Source organism: Alligator mississippiensis, chromosome 2 (genome assembly GCF_030867095.1).
Source record: "Alligator mississippiensis isolate rAllMis1 chromosome 2, rAllMis1, whole genome shotgun sequence".
Taxonomy (NCBI): Eukaryota; Metazoa; Chordata; order Crocodylia; family Alligatoridae; genus Alligator; species Alligator mississippiensis.
Window position 1 is genome coordinate 51,628,594 of NC_081825.1, and position 20,235 is coordinate 51,648,828.

Genomic DNA, 20,235 nt, shown 5'->3' on the forward strand with positions numbered 1-20,235 from the left:
CCATGGCCCACTGTGGGTGCAGAAATCTCAGGGTATGTGCCCCCCTGCCATGTTGCTTGTGCCCCCCTCACTTTCCACACACAGCCACTCCCTTCCTCACACACTGGGGGTCTGGGGGCAGGCGACTGCGTCGGAGTGAGGGGCACCGGCATAGGCAGGGCACTGGCATATCAGGGCTGCTCAGCTCCACAAAGCACCCGGGGGGACAGCCACAGTTGGACCTGTGTCCTGGTGAGTGAAGGGGTCGGGGGAGCTCTGATTTTTCCATAATAAAAAACCCCAAAATCAAACCCCAAAATTCATAGCTATTTAGAATTTATTATAATGATTGACGCAGTGGTAGGTTTCCAAATTGCTTTTTAAATTGTAAATATATCAGTAAATCATGGTTATTTTAATTGCCGAAAAATGTAGATTTTGGGGGGTTTTAATCAGAGAATTTGTGATTTTTCAACAGGGAAAACCAGGATCCCTGCTGATAAACTTAAAGCAAGCAGGTAAATTGGCTTGGGCTGTAGCCCTTTCTGGTTTGCACCCCCGCCTCCCCTCCCCATACTCCTCCCAAAAATAAAGGCCTGTGGAACAGTTTCACTTTGTTCTGTGTACCTGTTTCTGAAACCTGCTGCAAGGTTGGACTTGGAAGGGCTGCAGCACAAGCCAGCTCCGCTGCTTGCTTTAGGGTTATCAGAAAATTCAGTTACAGAAGGAGAGCATGTGTGCGCTGCAGTATTTTAAAATACTTTTTCAAAATAGAAAAAATGTTATTTTTAAGCTGCAAAAATTGGTAGAGGAGTTTGGGTGAAAGTATAATATGCAGCTGACGGTACCCCTTTTAAGTTCCGTCTCTGGTAGTGTGCATGTCAATACAGGATAGCAATTTTAATGTTTGTTTATAGTAATGGAAACTGATGTGATAAATCTACCAAATGGTCCTTCCAGTAATTCTTTCATATTCTTCCTTACTTGAATGTGTTTTATATATTATCTATTTTAAATTGTAAGTGCTTCAGGACAGCTAACATATCTTACTTTGGTTGTGATTTTGCAACCTTTACTTAGGCTGAATATGTTAGTTGACCTGACTGATTGTTGCCATGTTGGCTCTCCATTTACAGTATATTGTGCAAGTGTATGGCACAAATAATACATTTAAGCAAATAGTATACACTTCTTAGTCTGCATGACTGCCTGTGTATTGTGAGTTACACTTGTTAAATGTACATATGTGTGTTATCTTTGCACAAGTTTATTTTTTCCAGAGACTGAGCACTAACTTCACTGTAGAGTGCTAGTCCATTCAAGTCGATCTAACTGAACCAAATTATGCCAACAGTAAATTTGGTGCTAACTGTCAGAGACTAGCTCTGATTATTTTGAATTTTATGGTACGTTTGAAGCAAAAATCTAGGTTTTTAGGATGATTTCTTGAGATTTAACTTTGTATATTTAGTGGTAATGGTTATTATAAGTATTATGAATCTTAAATATATTTAACAGCCCTGAAGAAGTTTATAGAAATTTAACAAAAGAAGGATTTACCAGAGTTGACTCTATATCAGATTTGGAAGGTTATACATATTGTCTGGACAAACACTGCCAGGATGTGCTGGTGTTTCCTTCCTTTCTTAAAGAAGAACTACTCAACTTGGAGCTTTTCACAGATTACAAACTCTTAATACAGGTGAGTTCATTCAGTAAGTAGGAGCTTCCTTATTCTGCTCTGCAAATTAAGGGTGGAAACACATCAACTTGTGTTGCTTTTGTGCCACCATAACATTTGTGTGGCAGCACAGAAGCTAAGCATACATCTGTACCCTTTGTTATGCCATGAATAATGGTCACAACAAAGGTGGTATCCATTTGTTTTGCTATTTAGCAGCAGATGTCTGTTTACTTTATGGTGCAAGAGTGCTGGAAACCCAGAGTTGCCTGTGCTTTTCAGGGGTTTGAGGGGCCTGATTCTGTGTATCCCAGGAATTCCTATGCAGGATTGGGTTCCTTAAGCCCTGGGAGCACCTGCCTGGCTTTCCTGCTTGCGAAGACATGTTCCGGAGGCATGTCTCAGTAAGGGGGAAAGCCAGGCAGGCACTCCCATGGCTTGCGGGGCCCAGCGTTGTGTAAGAATTCCCAGGGTGTGCAGGACCAGGCCTCTCAAGCCCCAGGAGAACATATCACTTGTTGTTTGCAGCATCAGCGGGGTGGGAAGTGAGTGATGTGTTTTGCAGCTTAGCTGTGCTGAGGTGCATCCCAGCACAGCTGGTTTTGCTCCACTAGCAATGTCTACTTCTAGCCTAAGAGAATGCTGTGCCTTAGAATATGTTGCATGCCTTTTCCTTCTTTATTTTAAATGGCTAAAAGTAGCTAGCTGCCAACAGTTTGTGAAACGTCCTAGATACTGTCTTTATAAAAACCATAATCATCGAATCATATTGACACTTGAATGTAAATGCTTATAAACGATAGTCGGTGTAATCAGTAGGATGTTTAAGTTAAGATTTTATTTTAAAGCTGTTTTCTGTGAAGGGCTTAGATAAAATTTTCAGAAGTGCCTCAGTCCCATCCTCAAAAATGACTTGGAAAATGGGACCTAAACACCACTTAAGCATCTGATTTGGATGCTTTAAATTTTACTCCTAGTCAATAAATAATAGCATCACAATACTTATGATATCTTTCTTCCTGCAGTTCCATGCTTGCGGTGGAATAGTCACTGCTGCCTCTCCATGCATGATGTAGAAAGGTTCCTAGACCACTGACTTTACAGTAGGTTAAGTGGTCTTTCTCCTGACTTGCACCCAGTATTCCCCCACGCAAGCTTATTAAGAGTTTCCTACCATAATACAGAGGTGAGGTAAAGCCCTTTGTACAGCTGTTTTTTTTCTGGTAACCCTGGGATGATCTAGTCAAGGTTTTCAGTTATAAGTGATCTTCAATTACATAACTTTGAGACTCCTTAAAAAGGCCTTTATTTTTTTTTCCTCCAGAGAAGTTCATAAGTTAAGCTTTCACAATATGTCCCAAGCAAGCACCAAAACCACCACTTCTGAAAATGTTAGTTCCACTTGCATGTTGAATACAGTCACAGAATAGAAACTCCATTCATATTTACCTGAATCCAAGATTAATTCAAATTTAAATCAACTCCTGCTATAATTGGATTTGGTACATGGAAAATTATCAATTTGTTATAATTTTTCATGTATAGAATCTAATTAGTGCAAGGTCAACCTTAGTTCTTCTGGGCAGGGGGGTGTGGACAGCGGATTGCAGTTCTGCCCTGGCTCCTGACCACGCTGTCACTGCTGCAAGATCCCAGCTCTGACCCCGGAGCAGCTTCCTGCCCAGCAGTGTGCCCTGCCAGTGCTGTTGGGGTTGGTCTCCATGGAAACCCTGGTCTTGCACTGTCACGGTCCCACTGCTGCTGGTGTCTCCATGGAGTCTCAGCAACATGGGCAGGGGCTGCTGGGAAATGGAGTCTGCCATGGGCCCAATCCAGCTCATGGGCTGGACTTTGCCTGCCCCTGCCTTAAAGCAACTCTGTCTACCTCAGCTAGGATATGAAGCAGGAGAATAGCACTTAACAGCCCTATTAAATAAATCTGAAGAGATACCTGATTTCACCAGTTGGGGATGAAAATCACTGTTGATATAACTAGTACTCCCAGATTGAAAGCCAGATTTACCTGTGTAAAGGAGACCTGCAGAATCCAGATCTTGTTGGAGCTGCCTCAGCAGAACCTTAGCACTCCAAAAATAGGCAGTTTGGAGGCAGTAATATTAAAAGAATTTGTCAACATCAAGAGAGATTTTCTTGAGATCCAGAAACGTTCAGCTTCTTCGGACATGCAGTTCACCTACAACAGAAGGGCTGTTAAATAGCTAGGTCCTAATCTAAGTGATTTTTATCAGCAAAGCATTTTCCTATGAGAGACCCTCACTTCTGTTTCTGATGCAAATGAGCCTAGGTTAACTCAGTTTTTCAACATCCAAAAAGATCTGCTCATTAGAACTTTGCCAAGTCTCTGGTGGCAACAATGAAACTTTTCTTCACATCCTGCAAATCTACTGTCAAAGTTATTAAAAACAACTGTCACAGTTTGTCAAGTTCAGCACAGTGCTTGTCATCTGTGTTCTACATGTCTCCCAGCTTTATCTATTCCAGGCCATCAGTATCCTCTAGGGACTTCTGATGGGGCTATGAAAGGTAAGTTTAGTTGATACAGCACTGGTACCTAAAAAAAGGTTTATAATGTCATACCAGGTCATTTCCCAGAGTGATCTGAAAATGAAATTTCATTTGTTTCTAAGAAAGTATCAAGAAAATGCATACTTTCCTACAATGTAAAAAGTGTGTTAGCAACCTCAAATTGGAGGAAGTAATAGTTGATCTACATCACAGATGCACCTTTATCTACAAAAATATCTACTGGTAACTTTAAGATCACCCATTCAATCTTTTTGGAGGTCTTCTGGCTCTTTATGATCTCTGGGTTCAAGTCTGTATCAATGAAGCATATGTTGCTCCAGGGTAAAGAGACTGCATTTAATCAGGACTTTCTCCATATCTCTTCCTTTGAACTGAAAGGGGTTACTTCTCCTTTGCGACTGGATAGTGCAGCCACATGACTGTCATTGCATGCGTCTTCATGTCATAGAAAATGTGATATAGCAAGCTTTGAGGGTACTGCCTTCAGTGGGTGCATGTTGCATATTGTACAGCATTTATTTTTCACAGTAATTTGCTTTAAGTCTTTTGGGGGGTTCACTGGGGTAATGCAAACATTCCTACATTTCTCTTACCCTTCTGTGCCTGTTGACAAACTTCATCCTTCCTCACGTTGAGGCTGGAACTGTATAGTTTGCTTAATTTAGTAACTTAGGTAAAATTTACTTTATATTTTGGAAAATACAGTATGATTAGCTGTATGGACCCCCTCCCTTTCCCTGTTTTGGGTGAAATGGATGAGCCCACTTTTGTAGTTTGAAAAAGTACAGTACTATGAGAAGCCAAATTAATAACATTTAGCCTGAACTAAAATTCAACAACCAAAATCTACCAGTTCTTAGTTAGCTGTATTTAATTACTTGGTAATATGCATTGTCTTCTAGGATAAATCTCGCAGCCTTGCTGTACGTTCTGTGAAAGCCTTATTGAACATGGATGATGACGTCATAGTGGCTCATATGGGTTCCTGGTTGACTGTTGCCCATATATCAGTACTGACAAATCAGAGCACATCTAAAGTATTTGTATGTGGAGTAAAATCACAGGCTAAGGGAGCTGCGCTGAAGGACATGTTCAGATGCCTGGACTGTAAAAGTATGAGTTAAACTTCTATTTTATAGTATGGATATTTGCAGATGCCATTAAGTATGATGACTCTGCCTTGAGAATCACTGACCTAAGACCACAAGAGCCAGATTCTCTTGTTTAAGTATTCTTAGTGAGATTCTGTTTCACCCTGAGTCCCTGAAAAACTGTTAATGCAAAAGGTGGACAGCCCCCCCTCAATCTCCTCCTTGTTGCTTGTTGATTCAGTCTGGAAGGTAAGATGGCAGTTGTTAGAAAATAAATGCATTAATGGATTTTTCAGAGATTCAAGCATTGTAGAATAAATTACACTTACCTAAGTGCCTAAATGGATTCTTGTCTAATCCATTTTTCTGCCTCATAGATAACAATAGAATCTGTCTATGTCTTCATTTTTATTAGGGAACGGGTCAATTAGGGGTTCCCAGTTGGAAATGCTATTTCTTAAGCCCCAGAGAATTCTGTCTCTGCAACTGAAATTAAGTTATAACTGTCACTAATCCGACTTTCTTAATCAATTAAGACAGCAGTGCTCAACCTTCCAGGTCCGCAGGCCAGATCCCGTGTGTGGGCTTAGTGTGTTGCATCTAGTCACGTGCTAGCCTGCCCCCACACTCTGCTACCCAGCCTTATTCCCATAGGTCCAGAAATTTGGCAGAAGGGGAACAGCAATTAACACTGCCGCTTCTCCCCAGAGTCAAATTTTGGGGTGCATAGTGACCCATGGGATGGATGACATTGCCTTGCAGGCTGGATCTGGTTGCAGGCCAGAGGAGCACCACTAATTTAAGAAATAAGAAGGGAGTCTTTTTGTGGTATAAGACAGACTGATGTAGAGAGCATTCATCAGTAAACTTCCTGAGGTGAAAGTGGGATAGAGTGGTTCTTTCAGCAGCATTGGGGTTCCTGCATAATTTAGGAGGCGTTGCAGTGTAATACAGTTTTTATATTCAGTTTTCTGGCCATATGCTCATTTTACTTTCAGTTGCATCTGATTTTGTTAGCTCAAGAAAGAAATCCCAGATGTGACTCTAAAGGCATTTTGGGGAATTTAACTTAAAAATCCTCTTGACAAGCCTTTCTCCTAATTGTACCAACAGGGCATAATGTGAAAAGGCTGTGGGATTGTCATGGGCTCTTGCTGTAGAGATGATTAAGTATTCAAATGCAAATATAGTTGTGGCAGATGCCAAGGTCCATGTCCTCAAAGGTATTTGAAATCAATTGGAATTGGATGCCTTTGAGGGCAGAGTTTAGTGAAATTTGCATAATGGCAATGTGATTACAGGTTTATTACAGTAAAATATTACTGGATTGCTTTTATACTTAGCCTTCAGTGTTTGCTTGTTTCTCAGATACTGTGCTACTACATGAGGATTTTACAGAGATAGAACCAACAGATCACAGACTGCAAAAAGCAAAAGTTATTTTGTTGCTACCTCGATGTTCAGGACTGGGTGTTAGTAACCCAATAGAATTTATTCTAAGTGAACATGAAGGTAATCTTACAATTAAGCTAAATAGGATAAAACATTTTGTTAGCTTTTTAACTGCTTTTGAAATGTTGTTTGTGCAGTGCTCACTATTTATCTCCTGATTTTTACTACAATTAGTTAACTTAGTTCAACTAATATATATTAGTCATATGAATAACTAAATACTTTGAATATACTACTTCGTATAAATGTAAACTTCTGTAGAAATGCCATTGTATTATTTCATGACTAAAATTACAAGAATGGATATACTCTGATCATTAGAAATGGTAGTGGAAATATCTGAAAATAAAGAGTATTGGAATTTCTAAAAAGTTGAATTTTTTAGAAAATTCTAAATTTCAAGTTACTTTTGAATTTTTAGGTAAACCAAATTTTGGATAATTGTAGTATCGTGTAATCTGCAGTTACAAACATTCAGTTTTCAGCAACAATGGTGTTTGGCTGTAATGCATGTTGGTCAAATAAACCATCTCTAAAGTGTATCTTTAGTATTCTTATATACCAGTACACTCTTTTTTGTCGAGCTGTTTTTCACCAAAGCTAAGATGCTTTTTTCGTGGCTCAGAGTTTATCCTTAATTGTAGAAATGTTTGATTTTTGTTTAGACATAAAATTTGGCAATTATTTTCTTTAAGTGTCTATCTGCTACTGTATTTATGAATTAATAATCTGCCTTTATGACATCAGCATTGGCTGGTATGAAAACAGGTAGGCTGCTTGCAGATGTGAAAAAAATCCAAAAAATGGTGCTTTACTTCAAACTCGGCATGCTCCCACACCAAGCCCAGCACATTTCTAGACAAGGCATTGCGTTATTAGGACCTGGCTCTCCTAACTTCTGTATAAATTGGGCGCTTTAGTGGGGCTTTTTTGGCACTTTTACCTAATAGCTGGTTGAATCAACTTTAGATAAAAACACCAAAAAGCCCCACTGAAGCACCCGATCTATACAGATACTGCAGAGCCAGGTTGAAGTAACGCACTGCTTCTTCCGGTAAAATGCTTGGGTTTTTTTTCCCCCCCATGTCTGTCAGCACCCATAGTATAAGAAGAAACGTGATTCTGAAGACAGAAGATGAAGATACAACTGTTAAGTGAAACAAGGAAATATTAGGATAGGCACATGGATAATAAAAATAATCATAGAAAATTATGGAAAATAGTTGTGAACAACACTGTGCCTAAACATAATCTGTGTTTTGGGGATATTTTAGTTTACTAGATGTTATTTGTTAATACAGAAATATGGTTCTTATTTGATGAGTTATGAGATACCTAACTCCAACACTGAGGCTGTAACAAAAATAAACTCTAGATGTCTGAGAGATAAAGTGTGAAATGCTGCTGAAGGAGGCAGCTGCTAATAGTTTTCAAGTTGTCTCGTCTCTAAGCAGTAACTCTGTCACACTACATAGACATATGGGTAGATTAACAGCAGTGTTTCATGGAGTCCTATGTAATTCCCCATTCAGTTTATAGTGATAACTCAGTAAACCTCTAATTCTTCTAATTGCAAGGAAATAGGAAATTGAAACTTTAATACAATTTAGAGTTAAAAAGTAATATGGCTTAATTTAAATCTCCTCTGAGCAAAAACAAAGACTGCTTGCAGACATTAAAAAAAATACAGAACCCAAAAAACTGTGCTGTACTGGAAGAAGCAGCATGTTATTTCAACTCAGCTCTGCAGTGTCAGTAAAGATTAGGTGCCAAAAAAGCACCAAAAAAACCTGACTAAAGAACTTGATCTTTTATAGACATCAGGCGAGCCAGGTTGAAGTAATGTGCTGCCTCTTCTGGGCATGCATGGGGCTCCATGTGGGAATGCACCAAGTTAAAATAAAGCGCTGGTTTTTTGTTTTTTGGGTGGAGAGGTACATCTGCAAGCACCCATTGATTTAAGGTTGGTTCATACAGCAAGGAGAAATGGGGAAAGTGGATGCAGACTTATTTCATTAAAAAAACTTGAGGACATTCTGTTAAGTCAGTAATGACCATATTGTGGGATAGGAGGCTTTTAACTGTGATTATTAGCTGGGGTAATATTCTTGGTGACTACAGAAATAATACAGGAAGTTGCATTCACATATAAACTAGATAAATAATTGGAAGGGAATAAATAATCATAGACATCTTGTGGGCTGATGCCTTGCACTTCATTACACTTAACAGCAACAAGATCTGTTAATAGGGAATTTTCTGCAAATTGGAATGGATTTTAAAATACAGATACAAGCTTCACATGTAAAAATAAATTTGACTAATGCTATTTAATAATGTCTTTCTACATTTAGATGCGGGATTGCTTAAAGACCTTTTCCAAGGATCTGTAGCTGAAGATAAACTCGGTGTTCTTGCTGAGCAGCAATTTAAGGAGTTAGTGCATGCTACGCACTGTAAGTCTGTTTGCTTTCAATTTTGCAAAAATTGGACCAAAATATAATACACTGAAAAACCCCAGTATACACTAAATGTTCAGTGGCAAATGTCTACTGAATCCCTCAAATAACACACATGGAACTTACTTTCTTAGTCTCCTACTCTGCTAAGTTCTTCCCTGATGATGATCCTTTCTGTATCACATGAGAAGTATTTGGCATACAGCGTTTGGTTCCAGCTATCACATTACTAGAATACAAATTAGAGGCAGTTTGTAGAAGAAAAACAAAGATGATCAAAAGCGGAAAGAAAAATTAAAAGGACTAACTATGTATAATTTGGCTAGTGAAGCAAGCAAAAACAAAGGCCCAAGTTCTGGCACCGGCTTGAACTACTTATACTATCCCATGATTTCTCAGTGTGGCACAGGGCCATTGTACCATTACTTTTATTGCCACCCCTACTAGCCCCATTACATGAGACATGGACAAGAGTTGCCTATGTCCCACTAATCATCAGCTGCAAGAACACTGGCTGCTAGCCTACAGTAGAATGGCCTTAAGGCCGCAGTTGTCATGTTGGGAGCTGGCCTGCTGCCTTTCATTGTGGCCAAGGGATTGGAGAAGGTTTAAAGGTGAATTGTCTTTGTTCCATTCCCTTCCCATAGCATACATAAATAAAAAGCCCCCCTTCTGAGCTGAGTGAATACAGCTCAAGACACAGTCCTTGAATCAATTTTCACTTTGCAAATATTTGACACAGAAGAGTAACTATTTAGGTTGGCATATATGGGTATTACTGTATGCAATAGGGTGAAATTAAAAAAGATTTATCCTTGTATAGCCATAAATTTCTTGGCAACTAGATTTAGAGGTGCTGGTAACTCTGTTGCTTGAAAAATAAAAACAAACTGGACAAATTACTAAAAATATACTGTAAAACTGTCCCACATTTTGATGGAGAGATGGAAAAAATGATATAATACATTTTTCTGTATCACTTTTATGATTTTAAGCAGTCTCTGAATATTAACTTATTGTTCAATGTTCCGTCAATAGATATCTGGTAAATTCCCAATTATTTTCATAACAGTTATACATCTCTAGCTCTAGTTTTTTTTTAATTTGCTTTCTTTATTCCAAAAATGGTAATTTGGGATTTTTTTTTTAATGTTTATAGTTAATAAAGTACAAGCCATTGTCTATTGCACTTGTTCAATTTATAAAGAGGAAAATGAAGAAGTAGTGAACAAAGCTCTAGAATATGGAGTGGAAGGAGGTAAAGTACAACCTTACAGGTAAGGAATAGCTTTTTTGCATGTAGAAAATGTAAAATTTAGAGAGAGAATCATAAAAATACTCTCCAAGATGCATTATGCCTTTTTGGTCAATTATACTTGTAAAGCACTTACCTTTTTTGGATTATGGATTTATGAAGAGTATTTTAATTATTCATTTAAATTCGTTTGTCCATTCCATTGAAATTCAAATTTAAATTCAAGTAAATATGGCCACTGATGTATTTTACTTTCCCTTTAATATTTTGCTACATGTAAAGGAATGCCAGATTGTCTAGCGCTCTTATGTCCACTGACCTCACATTTTAGCTGGAAGTTTCGATGGTTCTATCTTCCAGTATTCTAATATTATAAAAGCCTAAATCTGGCCATCTGTAACGCTTTATTTGTGCTCTGATTGGCTGACAAACAGCCAGTCAGAGTGTGAAGAAGTGTTCTGACAGAAGAAAGCCCACCGCTATGATGGTGGGGACACAGGATGGAGCAGGGAATGGGAAGCCGGCCTGCTCTCCACCCCCACCAGTCATTCTTGACAGGCAGTTGGCTAGTATTCTAATATTATAAAAGCCTACGTCTGTCTGTAACGCTTTATTCACACAGTGATTGGCTGATGGGAACAGCCAATCAGAGTGCTCCAAGTATAGGGGAGCACTGCCATGATTCTGAAGCCACACTGAGGACCAGATGGGGGTGGTCTGGTCTCTGCAAGAGGCAGAACAGCAGCAGCATGGGGCGTTAGGTGGTGAAACTCCATCCCCGCCCCCCTGTTATTCTTGACAGGCAATTGGCTAGTGTTCATATAAATATATAAGACTCAGTTGTCCTGTCTGTTTATTTCATGGATCTGGGAAGTGACTGTCTGACTTCTGCAAATGTGCTGAGATTCATATAGGTTTTGAAACCAGTTTGCTTTTCCCATCTCATGTCATGGGCATAGTGAGATAATTTCCACTTCCTTTTTCCTGACACAAAACAGAATTTAAATGCTGTCTCCTACTTTGTTTCATTCCCATGAGAGAATTCAACCCATACTACATGTTGAGGGAAGCACTTAAATTCGTTTAAATGCAGTTTAATCCTGAAGCAGACAAGCTTACAACCATGTCAGTTTAAAACTTCCTGGAACAGTTGAAAAGTGTATCTGGAAAATGAGAAATGTTGACGCAGTTCACTGCACGGTGGATTTGATTTAAATCGAATCTATTTAAATCACTGGGTAGGAAGCCTCAATTTAATTATTGTTTTCTACAAAAGGTGCGTTCTTGTTTGATATCCTTTTATTCATTTACCTTTCTCTAAAAGTGCAGTTTCATGAAGTTAAGGGCTTGACTGGGTGTATACAAACTTGCAGAGAGACAAGAGGGCTGATGGGTAGGTAATCAGGTCTATTATCCCTCATCTCCATAGACTGCTGTTAACAAGGATGTTATCTCTGGAGACAACGAACTCTCCCTATACCTGAAGAAGGGCATTTGTGCCTGAAAGCCTACAGAGAACAATTTTTGCAACTAATTAGTTGGTCTAATGCAGGGGTTGTCAACTGGGGTATGCGTACACCTGGGGACACTTGGAAAGGGGTTATATGCTCCCAACCATCACCCTGTGCCACCACCTCCCAGAAGCAGGGGGGTGAGGGCAGCGGCTCCCCTCTGTGAGCTGCACAGGCGCTGGCCCACCAGCTGAACACAGTGGGGGGGAGGGTGTGGAGAGAGCTCACGTGCCACCATCCACCACCCTGCGCTAACGCATGCAAGACCTCCTTCCTCCTCCCCCCGCTCCAGATCCGGCTGCTGTGCTCCCCCTCCTCCCCCCACCCCCTTTTAAGGAAAGGTTGAAAATCCCTGGTCTAATAAAAGATATCACATCTACCCAAAGAACCTTGTTCGCCTATATGTCTGGAGACGAATCCACTGTTTGAGAACTGAAACTAAGCATTACAGAGATGCTCAATGGATTTTCTAGATTGAGCACTGAGTCCCGTTGGGTAGAGTAGTTTTCTTTAATATTTACTAATCTATGGAGGAGCCTCTGGGACCCCCATAAGATTGGGCCCCTAATATAGTCTATGGCCTGTTGTGGCCTATTTATAAAACTTCTAAAAAGGTTACATGAATATATTCTCTCAAATAGTATATAATTAGAAGTTATAATCCCTATTCCATGATGATATCTTTGAGCATTAACATATCTTAAATTAAAATTATCTTTATATGTTTAGTTTTTTAAAAACCATCTTAAACTCAAATACAAATAAATTTTAAAAAATCCTATTTAAATAAAAAATCGAATAAACCAACAACAACAAAACATTGATTTTTATCCACCCTGGTTAGAGCACTCTTTCAGAAAAAAAGGAGACCTGCTTATAGCTTTGAACCTACACAAAGCTCTAACTACCAGGCCACAGGTTAGGCATTATATAGTCCCCCTCCCTCTTGAAGCTGAACCACTGCTCTTTTTATTATTCATTCATTGGCTAGAGGGCAGTGGGGAACCCGGCAGGGGGTTGGACTTGATAACCTGCTTAGGTCCCTTCTGACCCTACCAGCGATGAAACATTGAGTAGAAGGATCCAGGCCCTGACTTCCCTTCCAGAGTGCCTATGTAATTGTAGCCATGAGAAAAGCCATCTAAGAGTGTTTATTAATTTTAATAGTTTTGTTTGCAAATGGTCAGTATACCTTATTGAAAAATGTAGAATTCCAGTGGACTCGGTTTGTTTTGAATCAGAATTGTGTTTATTAAATGAAGAATAATATGGTTAAATATTAATGCATGCCTGTAAAAGATTCTAACCTAGGGATTGTACTTCAAACTGATATTTAGTGTCTCTATTTGTTTGAATTTTATAATGTGAACTGTTTCATTAGAGTCATCTCATCTGTAATATTCCCTAGGCTTAGTCCACCTGTTCTTCCTGTTTGCTGCAACTCAGAGATTTCTTCTGATTCTTTCTTCAAAATGGAGCCATCTGAGATTTCCAATTGTTGTTTCTTAGCAGTCCTAGCAAGAGAGGTAAGCCCTAAAGAAGCAGAATGGGTCTACATTGAAAAAAATTACTAAATTGAAATATTTCATATATGATATTTATTTTTTAGTATCTTTTAATAAATCAGTATACAAAATGTATCATATATAAGTAACTTGACTTCAGCTTAGCCCCCTTTGTCTCAGAGTGTTCACTGGACAAACAAGACTAAAGACAAGGATGCAAGGCAACAGTTTATCGAGAGGTAAATGAGAGTGAAACATCTTGGAAGCTTTGTAGCACATCCTTTGTATTTGGTGTGGGTGCATTGAAGAGAAGGGCATGTGACCAACGCAGTCTGTTTTACTGCTTGATCATTTTTTTTCATCACTGCAGTATTGTAGGGAGAATAGGTCTGGTGTGAAGCTAGGATCATTCTTTTCCTGTGACCTTTCTCCACTGTCACCATGGTGCGGTAGCCACACTGCTTAAAGCATGTTGTTTGGAGCCAGTGCTTAGAGTCAGTTAAAACAATCAGTCATCCTGTTTGTCTGCATGTATAGAGCCCAGGAGGGATCCTAGCACTCCTGCATACCTTGCAAAGACTTGCCAACAGATGAATCTTCTCTTAACATGACTGTGGAATGGAATCATGTCACAAGGATTGCAGCCCTGTTATAGGTTGGGTTAAACTGCTGAAACTGATAGATTTAAATATTGCTTGTTTAAAATTGGCTGTAAGAGATAGTTAAGCATATTTCCTCCTGAAACTAATACAAAGCTGTGCAGAAATGTGTATGCTGCGAGTGGAGGGCTTTTGGCTAGGAATAGTTTTGGGAAGGGGCATTTGATGGCTGAGAGCAAGCACATAGAAACAGACAAAGCCTGACACAGCCTGAACAAGCTCAGTAGCTTGACCCAAAGGAAAGGCAGAGAGAGAAGGTTTTTAGAGAATGCCAAAGGAAAGAGGCTTGATGTTATGATTAGAAAATTGCATTGTAGATACCTGACCACCATAAACTCTTCCTAACTGAAGCAGCCTACAAGAATCTGAGTATTTTGCCCAGTCACTCAGTTTCTTTACAAAGTATTTATTTCAATTTAGATCACACAAATGCTTGGAATCGTCCTAGATTAAATGGAATCTTCTGCCTGCTGCCTGCAGTACAAATCTATTTACTACCCATTTACACATACAGTGTCATCACTTTCAAATTTAACATCACTTTCAAATTTAAATGTTTTCCTTTTGAAATGAAAGAAAATGAAGGATCCTGTTGAAAAGAAATTGATTTTTTCCTACTCAAAGCTGCTTTCATCTTAAATTTATAAATTTTAGATCTTTTCTAATAATGAGTATTTTTTAATCTAGAAATGCTTGCGTCTCACTTAATTACATATTTCAAAATAAGGCTCTTTCCAAAACACAAGCTTATACAGGCACAAGGTAAGCCACAATTCAGCTTCTAGTAAAACTACTCAAGTGTGCTGGACATGGAACTTTTTTTGTTGCCATTAAGTTGAAAGTAACATCCAGTTTGGGCACTGGTTCTGCGTTGTGATTGTGCTAGCGTAGGACTGGGATTGTAATGCCCAATCATTTTGTCATAGTAAGCATAATCCTTGTAGTGTTTGCAGTGTCACTCTGAAATTGTTTAACAATGACTGGCCCAGCAATACAGTTGTGTCAATACTGGTTCAGTGTTCCTCTGGACTGACAGGATTGCGACCACCTTAGGGACCTTAAAGTGGGTTGTAAAAGTAGGTGAGGAAAATATAAGCTCGTATTTTTTCTGCTGGGGGCAGGGAGGGTCTCTTATTTTTATGGAAAACCTGTTCAGATGATTAATCTTAGAAGTAACAGATGTGAGCTCTATTTGATCATTCAGTCCCTCTTCCAGTGTATTACAGCAATACTCTGTATGAAAGGCTTGACTCACGGGGAGATTAAAAGTTGAAGGGTTATAGCAGAACAAGAGAATTCCAAGTGAACCCCCCCCCCCCCCCCCCCGTTAAATAATTATCTGTCAATGTAGGATTTTTTTTTTTTCTTCAAAAGGGCTACTAAGACTTCTACCATTTCCCTGGCAGGAAAAACCATGCACTCTGATAGCCCTGGTATGACTTGCCTACCTGTTTGCTGCCTCCAGAAATATGTCCCCTCTCAAACACACTGGAGAATGAGGACTCAAAAACAGCCATGGAGAGATGCCCTGGTGCATCTTTGCTAGCACATTTCCAGGTTTGGAACCTGTGTGTGGCAGCAGGTAGGCAGCCTGTGTTGGGCATAGTCTGGCCAGGGTTTGTTACTGCCATGATACAAACATGCCCTGTCAGGTGTCCAGTTTAAAATTTCTGTTCTTCACTTACATGACAGTTTTCCTTAGCAAGTCTAAATTAACCTTTTCCTTCCTTCATATGTGGTTCATAATGCTGGTTCTGTTTTTCACTAATCTGCCTTGACAGTTGTGTAATTTATTAATGTCTTAGATGAACTTTCCACACTGGGTACACTTCTGCTAGTAACTGTCTTATTACCCTTATTAATATTTCACCTTAGGATCTCGAAGACTTTACAAACATTTGTTCTATATTCTGAGATACTGCGGAGATATTTTCAAACAGGGCATGGGCAAACAGAGAAAAAAACATAGAAAATTAGGGTTGGAAGGACCTCAGGAGTTCATCTAGTCCAACCCCCTGTTCAAAGCAGAGCTGTCTCCAACTAGATCATCCTAGCCAAGGTTTTTTTTGCTGGGTCTTAACCTCCAAAGATGGAGATTCCACCACCTCTCTGGGTAACCTATTCCAGTGCTTTACTGCCCTCCTAGTGAGAGAGTTCTTCCCCATATCTAACCTAAACGTCTCTTACTGCAACTTGAGACCATTGCTGCTTGTTCTGTCATCTGCTGCCGCTGAGAACAGTCCAGCTCCATCTTCTTTGGACCCCTCTTCAGGTAGTTGAAGGCTGCTATTAAATCCCCTCAGTCTTCTCCAGACTATATAAGCCCAGTTCCTGCAACAAGTCATAAGTCATGTGCCCTAGCCCCCTAATCATTTTTGTAGCCCTCCACTGGACTCTCCAATTTGTCTACAACCTTTCTGTAGTTGAGGGGCCCAAAACTGGACATAGTTCTCCAGCTGTGACCTCACCAGTGATAGATAGAGGGGATTAAGTTGCGCATCAGTGACTTGTTGCACAGCAAATCTGTTGGGAGCCACAAACCTAACAGCTGAAAATTCCATTTCCTTCCTACAAACACTAGACCACTAGTATCCAACCTTTCTGGGCTGTGGGCCAGATGCGTGATACAGAGTTGGTGCATAGGTTAGATCTGGTGCGTGGGGTCAGCCTGAAGACGTGATCCAGCAGCAGGCTGGCAAACAGGCACAATGCAGCATAGGGCCCCAGCCCTGCATGTGCCAGATCAGGCCTAGTGCCTTGGCCTGTTCCAGCTCACAGGGCCATGTCATCTGGCTACGGGGCTTGGAAATTTGGTGGTGGGGGAGCAGTGGCAATGTTAATTGCCACCATTCCCCCACTGCCAAATTTCCAAACCTGTGTGGAGCCCTGCAGGCCAGATGAGGCTCTGTGCTGGTTCCAGCCCACGGGCTGGAGACTGAACATCACTGTATAAAACCATAAACATTCTTGAAAAGCATGAACACATTACTTTGAATGCAAGGCAATACTTGTTTTTTATTCCCATCGTATTATTCAGGAACTTTGTCAGCAGTGTTTTCACAAATGACTTGAGTTCTCCTGCTTGATTCTGTAGTGAAGTTAGGTCATTAATGACCTCAGTCTGTTGCTTTACATATATTTGTATTCTTTTTTCTAGAACATACAGTGGGGTCATAATCCTGAATTTGACAATAGCTATAAGGTATCTAAGGGATTAAAATAATATTGTAGCTTAGCTCATTACTTTCTCCTCTTTAATTTTCAGAAGGATCCATCTGAGTCTGTATCTGTTAAAGACATTTTGGCTCGTGCTGCAGCCAAAGGACTATTAGAAGGCATTGAAATAGAAAAACCCTCAAAGAAAGAAGAGAAAAAGAAGAAGAAATCAAAAGCAGTGCAGCAAAGAAACATGCCTAAAGATATCTCGGCACAAACAAAAATTGCAGAATTCTTGGGCCAAGAGATGGTATCTCTTAAATCTAATTCTGAAATTTCAGTATCAAAAGCAATTAGTAATTCTGAGAAAAAAAATCTGAGCCAAACAAACAATTCTGTTCAAGGGAAGAAAATGACCAAACCTGTCTTAAACTCCTCCCTGCCTAGAATGTTGAAGAACGCACCGAACCCATCAACTATGAATAAAGTGCTTGAGAAACGGACAAATATTAAGCCACGGGCAGAAGATAAAATGGTTGTACTAAAACCTGTAGAGATAGTTCTGCCTCCAGTAATGGTGCCGTACTTCAACCCACAAGGCAACAAATCCAGAATTGCAGCTCACCATTATTACTATCACTGGATTGGAATAAACAGCTCAACACATGGCTTGCTTGTACCTTCTGTGTCAAAAAGACTGATGAAATCGAAAGAAACATTACCTTCAGCTGTGATTAAGCATCCTCGACCATGGCTTTGAAGATGGACTCCTGTTACTGGTTTGTAGATATAATCACTTATATTTATTTTAAGACTTCTGTGTAGGTTATTTTCTACACTTAGACTACAGCTACCTATAGAGATGCTTTACAGTTCATACCCTTTTCATGGTTATTATGGCTATAGCATGGGACTATTTTGCGAAAGGGTCAATACATTGTGTAGTTGCTTTAATCCAACTTTAGATTTTTAATATCAAATTCATATAACACATCTAGAGATAATGCGGATCACTGGGGGGCAGAGCTCAAGACATTATATAGCTAATTGTTTATCATTTTAAAATGTGACAGAATTTGGAAGGTGCCTTTCACTAAAACTATGTATGTACCCAGGAATGTGGAACTTATGATTAATTTTCACAAGCTTTATTCAGCATTCTAAAAAGTGCCTCATTACAAACTTCAGCTTTCAAGTGGTTATTTCTGAGTTTGCTAAAATAACAGCATTATTATTTATGCCACTGGTGCATGGGAATGAAAGTCAAAATTACAAGCCAGGCTACTTTTCTAAAATTAGAGGTGGATTTTTGTGAATGCCAAAGTTGTATGTTCTCAGCTTAGATATTTCATGCAGGCATCTGGGGAACACACAAGTTCATACATAGTCTTAAAAATGTGTCCTTGTTTCCTAGCAGCTATACTTTAATAAGCAACAGCTGGAACATTCAGAAAAATATTGAACAGAAAACCTCATGATAAAACTGCATGTGTACTTGGATGCTAAAAAATGACGACTGAATTAATATCAAACATGAGGCCATCATGCTGCCATGGCTTTTAAAATTGACTTTTCAGGCCAGGTGGAGCCTGAAAAACCCTGATTCTCACTGAACTATTTTCTTACCACTCATTTTGTTCATGGTGAAAAGTGCTTCTGTCAGATGTAGGTATGCTGTATCTAGCAAATGTGATTTCTTTTATGTACCGATATTGTTCATTTAAATAATGACTTTCAGAACAATTTTTGGTTTATATCTGTCTTGGAGATGGATTTAAAATGTTTGAGCCAAATGGCATGTGGGTTAGGGGAAGAATGCCGAAAAGCATTTCTAGTTCTTTGTGAAGATCAAGTTAAAAGTTAAAGTACACTGTTTTTGACATTTGTCTAAAATCTAATAGTCTCAGTCATTCTAATTTGTAATTAATATATTGTTGCATCTTGCTTGGTAGATTGTATTTTCAACCTATACAAATTTTGAATGTTCAGGAACATAACATTTATTATTAGCTGCTTCAGTATTTTCAGAAGTTTTTTTTTTAAAGCTAGAAGAGTTAAGATATCCTACTGTCAAGCACATCTCAATTCTTTCAGTGTTCACAGGCCTTTTCTGAACTTGGAGAGAAGAATAACTTCAAGCCTTCTTTGCTGTGTTTGAAATAATTGCTGGATATTTTCATTTAGAATTTCTCTCTAAACATTGACATCAGCTAGCCAGTTCAGAGGTATTATGTAGTATTTTTAAAATAGGTTCAGGTTTGGAGGATAACTTTCTATCATTTATACTTTAAGCCAAAAGTATATGTACTTTTAACTTCATAAATATATTAACAGTAATGATTTTTTTCTATTACAGTTGGTAACTTGCTAAACTTCTCAAGTCCTAGTGAATACAAAATAAAATTACAACTATTAAATGCCTACATTCGTTCTATACTTTGAGCTGAAAATCTAAAGGTGAAAGTCTTGACCTCTCCTCAAGACTGTACAAAAATTGATCTGTCAGATATGTAATATCATCAGCCCCACAGGTTAAAAGTTGACAGGAATTTTTGAAAACCTTAATTGTCACTCAGTCGTACCCTTCCCAGGTGTGTGCACTTATATCAAATGACTCAGCTTTGGAGAAGCTGGCCATGCAAAGCAACGTGAACTTTCATTGCCATGTCTGCCCAGCCCCTAGCCCAGCAGTGAAGTCTGTTTCCATTTTATCCCTTCAGTGTCATTCTTGTTCCTGATGTACTTATGCCCTTTCCAGGCCTGACTTAGGGCCAGTCAGCTCCTCCTCTTTTCCCAAGCTGGCTGTTGCAGTTACAGTGATGGGAAGAACAGAGAAAACCATCCTGTTGCTCCAGGAGAGAACAGACGTGCCCTGAGCTTGTCCTGCTCATTCCTTTCCTTCTCCAAGCCTGGTGTGCATGTTTGAATCCTGACAACTAC

At 39.3% G+C, this 20,235-nt stretch overlaps 1 protein-coding gene across 6 annotated transcripts in view; it reads left to right on the top strand.

The window, feature by feature from the left end:
• The window catches only part of NSUN7 (NOP2/Sun RNA methyltransferase family member 7), a 70,306-nt gene that overhangs the window by 49,506 nt on the left and 565 nt on the right, over positions 1 to 20,235 (top strand). For 5 of the 6 annotated variants that reach the window (XM_059721663.1, XM_059721662.1, XM_059721661.1 and 2 more), the window contains 7 exons: positions 1,498 to 1,681; positions 5,110 to 5,320; positions 6,667 to 6,810; positions 9,105 to 9,206; positions 10,369 to 10,486; positions 13,384 to 13,501; positions 17,405 to 19,716. In XM_059721663.1, the coding sequence (XP_059577646.1) occupies positions 1,498 to 1,681; positions 5,110 to 5,320; positions 6,667 to 6,810; positions 9,105 to 9,206; positions 10,369 to 10,486; positions 13,384 to 13,501; positions 17,405 to 18,055 (1,528 nt within the window). In that variant the 3' untranslated portion in view covers positions 18,056 to 19,716. Of the gene's footprint in view, positions 1 to 1,497; positions 1,682 to 5,109; positions 5,321 to 6,666; positions 6,811 to 9,104; positions 9,207 to 10,368; positions 10,487 to 13,383; positions 13,502 to 17,404; positions 19,717 to 20,235 lie in introns of those variants that run through there. The other variant, XM_059721665.1, reaches the window with a different exon arrangement.